At 34.2% G+C, this 15,427-nt stretch overlaps 1 protein-coding gene across 15 annotated transcripts in view; it reads left to right on the top strand.

Moving 5' to 3' along the window:
• Nucleotides 1-15,427, top strand: part of LOC106673154 (patronin) — an 88,445-nt gene that overhangs the window by 60,289 nt on the left and 12,729 nt on the right. For 9 of the 15 annotated variants that reach the window (XM_024229320.1, XM_024229318.1, XM_024229319.1 and 6 more), the window contains exons 2-17: nt 1,762-1,857; nt 1,920-2,126; nt 2,218-2,421; nt 2,482-2,726; nt 2,801-2,910; nt 5,583-5,690; nt 9,508-9,580; nt 9,835-10,211; nt 10,293-10,448; nt 10,630-10,746; nt 10,974-11,146; nt 11,492-11,590; nt 11,717-11,829; nt 12,168-12,743; nt 12,901-13,253; nt 13,567-13,802. In XM_024229320.1, the coding sequence (XP_024085088.1) occupies nt 1,762-1,857; nt 1,920-2,126; nt 2,218-2,421; nt 2,482-2,726; nt 2,801-2,910; nt 5,583-5,690; nt 9,508-9,580; nt 9,835-10,211; nt 10,293-10,448; nt 10,630-10,746; nt 10,974-11,146; nt 11,492-11,590; nt 11,717-11,829; nt 12,168-12,743; nt 12,901-13,253; nt 13,567-13,802 (3,243 nt within the window). The remainder of the gene's footprint in view (nt 1-1,761; nt 1,858-1,919; nt 2,127-2,217; nt 2,422-2,481; nt 2,727-2,800; nt 2,911-5,582; nt 5,691-9,507; nt 9,581-9,834; nt 10,212-10,292; nt 10,449-10,629; nt 10,747-10,973; nt 11,147-11,491; nt 11,591-11,716; nt 11,830-12,167; nt 12,744-12,900; nt 13,254-13,566; nt 13,803-15,427) is intronic. The other 6 variants (XM_024229311.1, XM_014405162.2, XM_024229310.1 and 3 more) reach the window with 6 other exon arrangements.

Here is a 15,427-nt window from a genome sequence, read left to right as displayed (position 1 = left end):
CTTTTTGATGTTTTCCGGTAGCAGATTACTCTTTAAAAAAAAGTTGATGTAGCCAACTTGGAGGTGGTGTGCTCAAAATCTCGAGATGAAATGTCCCCATGTTATTTTGCCTTTCAGCCTTTCCAGTCTCTTGTCTTCCACGAATTCCAAAGTTCATTGTTTCCATTGTGTTCATTTTGATTTGTTTGTTAGAAAACTATTATTTTGATATTATTTTAACAGTGATATTTGCTATAATTTAATTGAGATATTTCTTGAGGTCTTTGGAGTGATGAAACTCTTGCTTGGCTGTTTCTGATAATCCTAATTTGCCTATCTTAATGTTTCGGTCTGTCAGAAACGTATTGGCATTTCATCACAAACCCACATCTGAAAGTGGGGACATTAAGATTAAATCTGTGAGGTTAGGTAGTCCAGGATCGGAAATGGGCAAACTACATAAGATATGACAATTAATTAAGGTTTTTAGTTGAGATGAAAAAAAAGTCTGGCACGAGAGGGATTCGAACCCACGACCTTCGGCTAGATACGCCGCTGCTCTACCACTTGAGCTATCGTCACCTCGATCCACTCGGACGTCAACTCCCCATCTCAACCCCACCTTATGAGTTTTCCCTCCTTTTTGCCATTTTTCAATCCCTCTCGAGCCATTAACTTTTTTCATCTCAACTAAAAACCTTAATTAATTGTCATGTATTAATTGGTCAAGCGGACCACGAAAGTAGTGAACTACATAAGATATTTTTTCATTAATTCATATTTTAATTTATACTCAACATTATTATATGGTAAACAACAATTTTTTCAAAATGTTTTCCTTTGTCTAAGTAACAATTAGTTGAAATTTATTTAACAACACATTGTATATGTTAACCCTTAACTCCTACTTGAGGTCTTGGGGAGGGCAGTGGATATTTTTTTGTACAAATAGCGACACTACATATTGTCTGAATTTTTTGTTATTTTTTATACTTTCAACCTAGAGCCCTATGAACATATGGCAAGTGCCGTTGTCTTTCCGAGTTATTTTGTTACGTGGTTGTGAAATTTTTGTGGTAGGACCTCACATCAGTGTAAAATTTTAAAGCTATAATATCAAAATTAATTCCTGACTTTGTGACTGAATGCACTAAATTCAAAGAAAAACTTAAGTTAATGTGGGGCACGCTTGATTCTGACATTGGTTTATTAGAATAAGATGAAAATAATAGTATTGAACTTGATGTTAAAAGGAAAGTATGGTAGGTTGCACATATTTTCCTGTGAATAACAGCATTTTTATTGATATAGGCTAATTTAGTTTTTATAATCATTTACAAAAAATATTTTAATGTAATTAATTTAGTTTCAAACAAAAATAATGTCGGACAAATAATGGCAAACTGCATCAACCAATTTATTTATGGTTGCCATTTGATTGTTGGTATCAATAAATAAATTGGTCAAGCTGTTTGCTATTATTCATCTAAATCTAGCATTGAAGAAAATAGAGTATTATGTTTCAAGCATGGATAACAACTTAAAAGTCTTTCAATTCAAAAATTCAAAGTAATAACACAATTTAAAAATGTTTATAGCATTGTGGTGGAAGTACTGTTTTTGTATAAATAAATGGTACGGTGGTATAAATGGTTGAAATAACAAAGAAAAGTTCGAAATATTTTCCCATTATAAACTTGGAAAATATCAACTGAACAATTTCAAACACCATAATTGCCATTTTGAACAACTTTTGAATGAATAATTAAATTTGTTTTTCAGGCAAAGCAGAGGGCAACCATAAAATGGCTTCTTTCAAAAGCGTTCAACAACAGAGTACCCGAAAACCTCCATGAGCAATTCTATCGGAATCATGAGGTACGAGCAACCGATTTACTATGTCCAGTTCGATTTTATTTAAAATTTAAAATTTTCACCAGGATCAGGAACACCTTAGGCCTCAGCTTGTCCACTGCCTTGCAAACGCTGAACTCTACTGCATGGCTTTGTCAAATATCTATTCCGACCCAAATTTCAACAACCTCAACCATGGGGGCGTTCTCCAGGCTTTAGCGAGGAAAGGAGTCTATATCTCTGACCCTCACATAACAGAGACTGTTCTAATTCAGACAACTCCTATCAAACTGGTGAGTGATTTTTAAATTTTCATAAGTAATATTTTTCATGCTTGTTATTATCGTCCCATTATGATTTTTATGAGCCGAAATTGTTTTTTAGAGTGCACACCAAGTTGTTATGCAGGCTGTGATGACGTTATACGCAAAAGAAGTTGCGACACCGGAATTTGTGTATGCAGCTGTGAAAAGACTCATGCCAGGTAGTGTAGACCAAGAGATACCGCAGGACTATGAAAGTGCGCTTCTTTTCTGGATAAATCAAGTAACAACAGCCCTTAAACTCAGGGCGGATCAAGAGGATTCGGTAAACAATCACATCATGTTCAATGCAACATCTTTATACTTTTAATTACTCTATTTTCAGGAAAAGAGATGCCCAGACTTTCCTAAAGCGAAACAACTTCAAGACCTTTGCGATGGTGCTAGTTTAGCAGGCCTGGTTTCCTTCTATTGTCCGGAAGAACTCCATTGGTCGAGTATATGTGTGTCACAGCTTCCCACCGTCCCGGATTGTGTTCGCAATCTCACTCTAGTCAGCGATTTCTGTCAAAAAGCGCTTCCTTATAATATTTTTCATATGGCTCCCGAAGATGTTTATTATATGAGGGGGTATGTCGGGGATTTTGTTTTATTGTACGTTTTCTTTTCGTGATGATTAAATCTCCAATTGTTCTTATTTTTAGATCGATGAAACACAATTTAATAGTCTTTCTTGCTGATCTTTTTAATGTGCTGGAAATTCACCCTGCGCCATGTGTCACATTAAACAGTGCTTCTAGAAATACAACAAATGGTATGGCATTTTTTGTTTTTAATTTTTACTATTTAACTGAGTTAACCAAATTTGTATTTCTTGAAATCTATATAAAAAAAGAAACACCAAATAGATTTAAAGAACTTAATTATTAATTTTAGCAAAAACACTAATAATTTAAAGAATTTATTAACTAGAATTCACCTGAATATAGCATCACATTTTGTCCTTTTTCTGTTTTGTTTAGTTAACAGTTAAACTTTTAAGTAACGAATGAAAATTATTTTGTCAAATAATGATGATAATCTTGTTTGTGTCGCTTGGCTTTTGTCGAGTGCGTATATCTGCGAAGTTTGCACTTTGCTTCTTAGCTTTATCACTCTATTTTGATTTCATAACCAAATCAAAATTTTCAAAAGTGACAATACTATGTCAAATTTTTGGATATAAGGTAAATATAAACCGTTCGCTTGTATTTACAAATATTTAGAGTATCTCATAATTAATTTTTAATTAGTTAATTTTTTTCATAGGGCTGCAATACATGACATGATTAATACACGATTATATTATTAGTACACGCACATCATAAATCAGTAAACGTATCTTCCTTTCTATTCTTAATTTCCACTTTAGACAAGCTGTTGTTTAATTTAATTGTTCGTATATATCACAAAAACTGTTGATCTCTGATAAAAGGCACTTAGGCTTTTATAGTGACACCCAACCGTTTCAAAAGAAAATATTAAAAATTTTGCAACCTACTCTTCCTGCCAATTTGTTCTTCCAAATCCCTTGCAGGTTAAATAATAGTTTAAAATAAATTGTGTAGTTTATCAGAAAAAAAAAATGAAGGAGAAAACAATATTTGCTTGTAATTTGATAAAGGCTTTAGGTGACACTTGGTATTTCAGAGTTGCTAGATTTTTGGTTTGGATTCAAAAGAGTATTTTGGAATTTTATTACATACAATTTACCAGGAACCAGCAAAGTTTGTGCATTTTTTCATTTGTTATTGTTTCAATTCCGTTAATCAACATTCTTATTAAATAAGAGGATTAGATGTTTACATCAACAAGAGGATAACGAAGTTCATAAAGAAAAAGTCTTGAACAGTTCACTGTAAAAACTCTTTCCCATGGCTTCAAAACCCACGATTCATGCATGGTTATTGTATGAATTATGCTCGGTACAAGGGCAGCTAAGGCAGCTCATAAAATTTCCACTATTTCCTTGATTAAACAATAAGTGAACACAGTGCTTAAAAGTGATTCAAAAAGTTTGCTTATGAGGATGAGGGGATTGAAAATAAAAAGTGTTGAATGACAAAGAATTGAGGGAGCTATCAAATGTGATTCATCATAACATGTCAGGAACATGTTCATACTGTACGAGCGATGACATGATTTGCTCTAGATTGGGAATTGGGAATTCATGGAAGATGGAAGCTGTGCAAATGAGTTCCTCATAAATTGACCAACGGTAACAAGCTTCAGCATCTATACATTTGCCTTTCATTGCTTTCATAGCACACAGTAGACATTTTTTGACCAGAATGTCACATCTGATGAAAAATGGATCCTGTACAGTAACACCAGGTCATGGCTGTCACAAATGATACTGTCCCATTGACCAAATATTCATCACCAAAAGATGATGTTTTGTGGAGTATGGCAAGAATTGTGCACTACAAACTCCAGCCCCGTGGCCTCTCCATCACCGCATAAATCCACTTAAGCCAACTGCAATGCCCCGGCCAGAAACCACCTGCTCTCGTGAACAGAAAAGGTGTTATTTTTTCATCAGGACAGCTCGAAACCTTATACAGCAGAACTACAAAGGAGGTGATAATAATGCTGGGTTGGGAAGTCATACCACACCCTTCGTACTCTCTGGACCTGACCTTTTTGACTTTCACTTTTTTTTTCTTTAATAATCACCAACAGCTGGAAAATGAGCTGAATAATTTTTAACTCTCGGATCCAAACTTTCATAAACAGACATAGATTACTACTAGATTTCATACTAGACTAGTAACTCGTTGGGAGAAGGTTATAGATGTCGATGGAGACTATTATCCATTTTCTCCTAATACAATATTTTTAAACTAATTTTAATTTGACAATTATTAAACCATTTAAACCTGCATGAACTTTTCTGGTTACCTGGTGGTTTCTCAAAATGATCATTTCTTTCTATGCAGATCCACAAAACACACAGTATTGATAAAATATATTAGTAAACGGTGACTTTAAGATTTATGGTTTTTCTTTCCGTTCCAAAACATTCCCACACAGATAAACAATGTTACTACAAACATCATAGGCAAATAATTTCAGATAAAATTCATAGTTTCACATATTCAATCTTTACTTGTTTAACCATTTTTAACAAAGAGACATGTGGAAAAGATCCATTAAGATTTGAAAGAGATTAATGTGAATTTTTTCCAAACCTTTCATATGTAAACATAGGTAACAACATGCCATTGATCCATAAGAACTACCAGCAGCATATAAACAAACATTTATGAGATACATCTAAATTAATTGATAATACTAATAAATAAAAATCTGTTGGTAATAAGCAAGACAGTATTGTGCAAATGATAAGAGCAGAGAGCAGAATTGCTTGTCTTGAGAGTTAATGAAGAATGACAAATAAATAAATAACAAAAGTTTGGGATTTTTGTAACTGGGGAATGTCTGCAGCGGAAGGTCGTAACCTCCAGGGTGTCGCTCACAAGAGGAGTCTTCCCCAGGCAGTCTCCGCAATACCGGATCTACGAAGTGGTTTAGACTCCCCTTCCTCCTTTTCAGGTGAACTTGACAAGAGAGTCTAATCTCAAAAGGGCCTTGTGTTTTCTCTGCCTGTATCCCAAGCCTCTGTGAGCTTTTGTGCTGCCTATCCCACCAGTCCAAGAATGTCTTACTCCTTGCCCGTGTTTTATTTTGTATCATTCACACCTGCTTGTTTTTGTTTGTATCAATTTTGGTTTGTTTTTTGATTTATACAGTGATGATGATCTATTAACAACCATTGTTTTTTATGTTATTTTTTTGCAACTTAATAAATATAATTCACTTGTGTGTGCTGCATGGTTTTTTTGTATTTTTATTTTAACTTGTAATATAGCTTAGTCATCAGGTTTGTAAATCACTTTTCTTTCTAATGTTTTTGTAATCATCCATTTATCATCACTATTTGTTTTTATAGTATTGGGTTATTATAGAGGATACATTTTATATTTATCTATTTATTTATTTTATGTTTTGTGTATTGTATTTGGCAGAATGGTGGTACAATTTGTTTTAACTTTTAGAAACTCTAATCAGACAATTTATTATTGGGTGTATTTATAATTTTTTTGGTTTTCAGAAAAAAAAGTCGACCTTTCAAAATATGAATTTATTTTATTTTGGATCCAAAACATAATTTTCTTAATTTTATATGAAATACTGTCAATGTTCTGGAATATATTCTTTTGCTTGTGTAAAAGTCTTATAACAGACAAGAAATAAGTCCAATTTTCGGTGTTTTGGTTCAAAAATTCTCCACTTTGTAAGCGGTCGGAAAAAACTTATGCACACACCCAATATACTTTTACACTTTTGTGGTATTGTTGTTATTATTATTATACATAGTAGTTTAAATATTGTGTATGCATTTTGGATTTTTTTTCTTTCATAATTTCTTAATGACATTGTTATTTCTTTGAAAAGTGTTATTTCTTATTTAATTAAATTTAATAGCTTTACCAGTGAACAAAGAGTATGGATTGGCAAAAATTCCTTTGAATATACATATTAGTCAGAATTATATGGCAAGCAAAATGTATATAACCAAATAAAATGAAAATGAAAGTTGTAAGTTCAATTGCAATTCAGTAGTAATGAAATATAATTCTATAAAATAGACAATTTTTTACGTTTAACATATAGTCTTTTGCGCGAACAACGAGAAAAAACATACTGTTGATACTGTTACAGTCCTTTTGGCATGGACTCAATCAGTCTTCAAAGAAATTTGAAATCGTCAGTGAAAAGTTTAATTAAGTAATTTGGAGACTTTTTTTTAAGGTGGGGAGGGGTTGATTTGGAATTATGACGATCCTTATAGTAATTTAAGTAACCTTATAGTATATAGTATCCTTATAGTAATAATTAGTAACCTAATAATGTTAGGTGTATTAACCACTTTTCTATTCACAAATACTTTGGATCACAGTATAGTCTTGATGAAAAAATTGTTCCTGCCAACTTTTCGACCTATTTTAATGTTATCATCAGGGTAAAACAATCTTAAGTATGTCTACAAATTGACATAATTAAGTTTTTAATTGATGATTTCAAATTTCTTGGAAGACTGACACAGTCCCAACATTGCCAAGGACTAACATAAACAGTTTCAAAAAGAAATTTGAAATCTACAATGAAACACTTATTTTGTCAATTTGTAGGCATACATAAGATTGTTTTACTCTGATGATGACATTAAAATAGGTTGAAATCTTGGCGGGATCAATTGAATTTGCTTTTTCTTCAAGACCATACCGTGATTCAAAGTATTCATGGGAGAAAAAAAACATAAAAAAAAGGAAAATTGAAAGTGAGGAGAGTACACAATTTTGCTTAGAAAACATGTAGGTCGAATAAAATCACTATGATTAAATTCCAGGTCCATTCATATATACAACAGAGGAATTATGTAGTAATGTGGGTTATTATGTGAATATAGGGTGAGTTTAAGTTCTGTTCCTCCCTATATTTTTGTTTTTATTGGGGTGTTTTTGTGAAAATCCTTGAGATACAATTCCCCCCCCCCCAATATCTCATAAAACAAAAAATTACGAACTAAATCTTCAGGATAACGGGATACGAGTAGGAACTTAACTATTTCCAATATCAAAATATTCATCAATGTTCATTTTTTAAAAAGGTTATTTGACGCTGAATTTAATGGTGTGTACTGTTTTGAATTTGGACCTACCATTCTCAAGTTATTTACAAAAAATTGATATCTATTTTTATCATATAGATGAAATATTCTCCAACTTTATTTATTTGAACTACTAGTACTGATAGTAACTACTATAACTGATAATAAATACTTACTCGTGGTACAGAAATTTTTTTTTTTTAACTTAATAATTTTGCAATTTAATATCGATTAACAGGTCTCTCTGGATATCATTGACGTGTGATTTACCCTGGTGCAAATTTTGATCCACTTTTCCATCAACCAACCAACAACCACCAACATGCTCAGCTATCTCTTCTTCTTCGCAATATCCGCACAGCCTTGTTTCTGCCACTCCGAGTCTATACATAAGCCTCCAGAGTCTACAGTCCGGTCAAGTCCAGTTAGCAGTCCAACTATTATTCTAGTCCTAGACTAGCCATTCTGATGTTAGTTTCTGCGATGGTTCTTTGATAGATTTTTTGTAAGCATCTGTCCTGGGCTACATTGCCATTAAGCGGAGGACTTATTAATCCATTGTTTAATGGATCCACATTTTTGGCAGTGTGGTAAGCCACAAAAGGGTTCAGGGCCAATAGGTGTCCTCATTGTGGACTCTTCATTGTCTGCCTGCCCTGGCACTCAGACGAGGGTAATTTTGTTACTTTCCCCAATGTCCACGGCTCTAATGCAGTCCCGAACGACTCTGGACTTCACCGTCGATGAGGCAATTGCTTCCTGGCTGTCTGAGTAGACTGCTATTCTTCTATTGGTAATCCCCAGCCTTTTTATCTCCCTGGCACTGCATTCAATAACACAGTTTCCATTTTAACAAAATGTACGAGACTACGATTTCCACAGAAAGTCAAAGAATGTAAAATATGGTTTTTAAGATGTGTTTAACTATGTATTAAAACATTTTTTTTTAAAATGGGATTATTCAAAATCCTTAAAGCAAATCCGTTTTATTTGTTTGTTTAACATTAATTTCTTTAAGTTTATAATTGTAGGCCGAAATTTGCACCAGGCTGAATCATGCTTCAGTGAGCCACATCCAAAGCATCCTGTGAATCGAATAAATACATTTGTAATTTTTTTTTTTTTAATAACGAACTCCAAATTCAAAACTGTTTTCACCGTTAAAGTGTACATTGATGAGTATCTGAAATTTGAAATAGTTAAGTTCCTATTCACATCCTGTTATCCTGGTGAGTTGGTTTATAATTTTTTGTTTAGTGAGAAACTAGACAAAAAATTAAAGTTTACATGTCTCCGATTTAAAAAAAAGGAACAGAATTTAAACTTACACTATATATTGCACTAGAATTAAAAAAAAAAAAATACTGTTTTTTGATTATGATCATGATGGATGTTGATTAACCTCATTTCATCACTTATATTTTTAACAAGTTAATAAAATGCATTTTCATTTTCAATAATTAGCTAGATGCCAATCTAGATTTAATTCATGTTTGCTACATTTCAATGCAAGTGCTATTATTCACAAAAGGGATTGTGTATTTATTTTTATTTATTTTTTTTTTTTTAAATATAATTGTAGAGGAGTAGATTTCAATAAGTTTGTTCAAGTTGTTGGAATAGTTTGGCTTGGAATTTGTAGAGCATAAAAGTATGCTGTCTGTCATAATTGCATTAACAGTGTTATTTTCATTCTAGGGACGCCTGTCTTGTCATCTGGAAATTTAAAGAAGAACCATACAAATCACCATACAGATCAAGGAGATAATAGGTTTGTACATTTTCATTTAACAACTGTTTTAGTTTTTTGTTTTGTTTTTTCAAAGATAACAAAATCAAACAAATAAAGTTACACTTAATGTTTTGTAAAATTCCTGCTAAATCCAAAAATAAAATAAAATACAAAAAAATAAATAAATATATATATTTTTCAATGTTTGTTAATTTTTTACAACAAGTTTATTTCAAAACAGTTGTGTGTTTGTACTCTTTGTTGTTCTCCTATGTAAGGATGTCTGTTTCTAGTAGGTCAGGTGGGGAAGAATTTGTGGTGCACAGGGGGCGTGGAGTTACCACCCTCAGTTCGGTCATCGGCGGCAATGAGTCTCCTATACCGAACAACAGATCGACAGAGCCTGCCGGCATACCCACTAACTGGGAGCCGAGGAAGCAGTCGTTTGCCGGTCGCCGGTCGAGGAGAAATTCCCTTTCGGAAGACTCCCAGCTGACCCTAGAAAACTTCGGCGGGTCGCAGGAAAACCTTCATCTACTTGGGCGCAACCCTGACAAAGAACCTGCAGTTCATTCAGGTCGGAGAGAAAGTATAGCAAGATCTAGTGTTTTAGACAACAACAGTGATGCACTTCATTATGCACTGCAAGAAACTTATGTAAAACAGCAAGGTAGAAAAAGAAAAAAAAAGGATTCCTCTTCCTTTCTCCATTTTATTTATTTATTTTTATTTATTTTTGTTTTAATTATAGCGCCAGAAACAAGTCCTAGAGTAGTTACCTTAACAAGGAATAATAGTTTTATTGAAGGTCAAAGGAGGGCTGAGGAAACTAGAAGTAGTGCTGGCTTACAACAACTACTTCTAGACCCCAGCCCTTCACCTACTCTTGCTCCTCAATCACCCCTTGGTACGTTTTTTATTTTTATATTTTATTTTATAATATTTATTTATATTTTACCTAAAAAAGTCCTGCCTTGCAATTAACTTAAAAAATAAGTTACTTGTTCAGTGAGAAACTGTAGATATTTAACAAAATAGATTTCAAAAATAAATATATAGGTGACCACAGCTTTTAACATTTTGTTTAGATACAAGGCCAGTTGAGAAGGAAAAGAAAGTAACAACATTTGCTGCGTTACCAAACAACACGACAACTTGGCAGCAACAATCTATGGCAAATCAGAACAACGATCACCAAGACAATGGTAAGAGGCCTGTTGTCCTTTCCATTCTCAATTTGATGCTGCAAAAAACAAATTAAATCTTAAGTTAATTACAAACGTTTTTCTTCTGATAATATTCAGATATGGGAAATACTGATTTTGTTCTGATAATATTCAGATATGGGAAATACTGATTTTCTTCTTCTTCTTTATTCTTCTTACAATTTTTTTTTTAAATTTTAGTCGAAATTAAGTCAAACTGTTTGCAGGAACAGACATCCAAATTGACAACACTGTCATGGGATCTCAGTTGATGAATATTAGGCTCAAACTTGAAGAGAAGCGCAGGAGGATAGAAAGCGAGAAGAGGAGGATGGAAGCGCAGTTGAACCGTCAGAGGCAGAAAGTGGGAAAAGCTGCCTTTCTGCAAGCAGTCTCCAAGGTAGAAATCATTATTCACACTTGGTGACGGAAAACAGTTTAATCTTTGCACAACTATTAAATATTTAGTTATTTTTCCGTTCTTTTGAACGGATACATTTACTATAAAAATTAAATCTAAGCGCTGTTTAAGTGCTGATTAATTATTCACGTTAAACAATTTGCACATTCTAGTTTAATTTATACAAATAACTAATCTTTTAATAATTTGTATGAATAAAAACTTACCTATAGATTTGTTTTTCTTTTAATTTAGTTTATTATTTTATTGATGAATATTTGCATGGACTTACTTTTATGGTGAGTGTGCATGGATTTTGGGCATAATTATTGGTGTTGGTAATAGGGCAAGGTGGTGAAATCGCCTGATTCAGATCCTGGCAGGGAGACCACGACAGAAACACCAGTGAAGGACTCCAAACCTGCCAGGCCGTTTTCCTTGCAGGTATTTTAAAGTATTTTAGAGAGTTTTATGGTTTTTTCATTTATTTTATTTTTTAAATTTATTTTTAATAATTGAGTATAGTAATTTTATAAACAAGCGCTAATTTTATTTAATTTTCATTTGTAGGACATTACTGAGGTTGAACAAAAGTGGCTGTCTAAAGAAGGTTTTACGGAAGAAAGAAAGACACCAGATATGGAAAATATGGATATTGAAACTTATCAACAGTCTATTGCTCAGTATGTATTTATAAACAATTTCAGCATATTTGGTTATTGTTGTGATTTTTGTTTTGTTTTAAGTCATCGAGGTTATTATTTTTATTATTGAGCCTTGAGTACTTTTTTATTTTAAAGATTAAAATTAATTTTATTTAATACTATATTTTTTAATATATTGTATTGTCATTACCATCAAAACTAATTTATTAGTTTTTATGAAATAAAAGTAATCATTGAGTTAAGTTGTGCATTTTTTAAAATATGATATTTAATATTTTAATAATTTACGTGCTTGTTTCTTAATGGAATAAATGCTATAATAAACAGTCAGTTAAAAATTATCGTTTTTTTAATAGAATGAATTCCAGTTTACATGAAATCCAGGCGGATCTGCAAAGATTAGCAAATCAACAGAATCAACTGCAGAGCAATCAGATTGTAAATCAACCCGTCAACATTCAGAACCTTCAACAGACGCCACCACCACAGCAACAACCGCAACAACAACAGCAGCAGCCGCAGCCGCAACAGCACATGGCGCCGATGCAGAGTTTTGCTTCATTGCACCAGCAGAGCAATTACAGCACGCAGCACATCAACTTCAACAACCACACTCCAAACTTTCAGCAGCAGCAGCAGCAGCAGCAACAACCGCAGCAGCAGCCCATTTACAGCAACCAACCGTACCAAATGTCTCCGTTAGTCAACCAGCAGATGCCACCACATATTAACCAGCAATCCAGCATGAACAGTCATGAATATTTCAATGGCGGAAGGCAGATGAACTCTTTTAACAACCAACAACAGCAAATGCAACAAATGCACAGTTTAATGTCTACTGCAAATAGCCAGCAAGCTTTTAACAATACCCAACAGTGGCACAGTCTGAGCCAACCTCAACAGCAACCCAACTATGGGACTTATTCTGCCAAGTGAGTACCTTTTATGATGTTACTACTATTAATACTAATTAGTAATTTTGTAAAGTAGTATCACATTAATGTAAAAAGAGCATTTGCAAAAACAGAAATTGTTCAGTTTACACAGATAGCACAATTAAAATTTCAATTTAATTTTTTTAATCTTTAGCACACGATATAACCAAGGATTCACGTTACACAACTATGATGAAAATTACACCAACAGGCAGGACAAAGGAGAGTTCTATTTACACGAACCTCAGCCCCAGCAAAGGAGGAACTGGGGTCAGCCTTACACTCCCGATACGAACACTTGGTCGAACCGTATGGAACCGTCATCGCTGAGCAGTTCTCCAAAGCAGGCTCATTTCCTCCACAATGGAAGTGGTGACACTGGGAATTTCAGAAATTCCTCATCGCCTGCCTCGGCTCCGACACCACCTCCTAGATCATCTGTGAATCACGCACCTCTGCCGACTCCTCCAGTCGATGATATGGAGCCCCAGAGCATATCGTTTATCGGTAAGATTCATGCAAAATGCATGCTCAATTGTAAATATTATTTAAACACACTATAAAAAGCTGAGTTTGAGGTGCCCCATATGTTTATTATTTTTGGTGAAATTTGAAGATCTAACATGAAGACTGCTTGCAAATTTTATTGGCGCAAATGTAAAATTTTAACAGACTACTCATTATTTAATATAAAATATATTACATTGTAACGTATCGTGTACTTTATTTTTTGAAAAAAGATTTTCTTTTTACAAATTTAAGAGAATTTGTGAACCCAGGCACAAGTAGGCACTAACAAAGATATTTTTTGTTTGGAAAGGCTCAGGAGAGGATCAGGAACAGCTAACAGCTGGATTGAGCAAAATCAACATAACATCAGGCAACAGAACGTACAGGATACCGTCACCAACTCGGAATTACACGCCTATTAGAAACTCTTTCTCCCAACAGCATGAGAAAACTGAACAAGGGTTTTATATATCATTTGATGATACTAATAACCAACCAAAGAGGCCGAAGCCTCCTCTTAGAACAAAACGAAATTCGCCTAAAAAGGTAAGTCGATTTTTGTTTTTAAGATGGTCGAGAAAATACCTACCTGCTGATCGTTGTACGCTTTCTGTTAAACGTGGTAGTATTTTTTGAATGTCAACACAAAATTGGTTTTAAAAGCATGCATGGATAAATTATCAACCATTAAATTAGAGATACAGAAGGGGCCTTAGCTGAGTGGTTAAGGCGCCAGACTTGGCTAGTAGGTCCTGAGGGTGTTGGTTCGATCCCCACCATTGCCTCTGGACTTTTTTTTCTGATGCCTAAGGGGACCGGTGGCCGTAATTGAAACAAATTGACATGGCACTCATCTATGGAAGGTCTGGGGCAGGATTGGATCTCAGTGACCCTAAATTTGGTCCTGGGGGCTCAAATTCACAAGCATGTTGCAACCCCCCCCCCCCCAAACGGAGCCAGGGATAAAGTACAATAAGGTGTAGTGCTCATGAGGGGAACTCCTCCAGTTTCTGGTATCCATTGTAAAGAAAAAAAAAATATTTTCAATTAAAAAGAGCTGAATTTAAATTACTATTATGCTCTACATTTTTGCCAACCCACAACCTCAGAAGTTTTGAATCTTGTTTTGAACCCTTGAATTACATTTTTCATGTTGTCTTATAGTTTTTGTATGTCGCATGCAAAAAGTTGTTGAGATGTTTAAAAAGATCTTTATTGTGGAATTGGTAAAGCCTGATAGCCGTGTGTCGTTATTGTGAGTGTGGTGAATATTGTCATGAAGAAGAACCCTTTCAATTGATCATTGCTGCAGGGCATAAACTGTTGTTTTCTGTCCATCTTTTCATAACAGTATTTTACAGCAGTGTTTCCCCCTGGATTTTTTTTTCTTTTTAAACGAGGGTATTTCAACTACAAGGTTATATAAAACCCCAGTTAGAGTGCCAGTTTTTTATACATATTTATTTATTTTTAAAGCCCATTTATAAGTATGTCAGGTTCAAATGCAGGGCAATTGGATTTGAACCTGGTACCTTTGCCTTACAGAGATAAGTTGCGGCCACCGATTTCCCTCCCCAACCTGGATTTAGGATACTAAAACTGCAGAAGACGACCAGTCTGTGACAATACAATTTTAGGGTGGTACTCTGCTTTGGGAAGGGTCCTGGTTTTTTGGGCTTACCCAACTACTCTCTAGTTCGCTGTTTGTTGTTGTTTAATCCATTTTTCAGCAAATGTTGCCATATGACTGAAAAACGGATTGCTTTTGTTCTGTAAGGAAAGCATTGAATTTTATACTTTTGAGGTTTTTGGCTTTATTCAGCTCATGCAATCCACATGCCGACTTCTTTTCAGAATGTACTCTGGATGACAAACGGTTATGGATTGGTTATTACCAAGTTCTACATTTTTCATGTAGTTTTTGTTGGGTCACCTTTGACTTTAGGCTTTACTGATCAACATGTCGGCCACCACCTTTGCTTTTAAGTAAAGACCTCTACATCGGCCTCCACAATCCTTTGCTATTATCTGAAGGGTAGGTTACGTGCAATGGCTGATAGTGAATCAAGGAATGGTGCACAATAGCTTTGCGAATGGTTTTTCTCTCGCATTAAAGTCTGCCTGTTCACAAACAGGGTGAGCAGTGAATTCCTACAATGACCCATCATCGA

This window comes from Cimex lectularius, unplaced genomic scaffold (assembly GCF_000648675.2).
Source record: "Cimex lectularius strain Harlan isolate CLEC.00 unplaced genomic scaffold, Clec_2.1 scaffold321, whole genome shotgun sequence".
In the NCBI taxonomy this organism is placed as follows: domain Eukaryota; kingdom Metazoa; phylum Arthropoda; class Insecta; order Hemiptera; family Cimicidae; genus Cimex; species Cimex lectularius.
The sequence above is the reverse complement of the archived record's forward strand: the minus strand, read 5'-3'. Positions and strand labels throughout refer to the sequence as shown.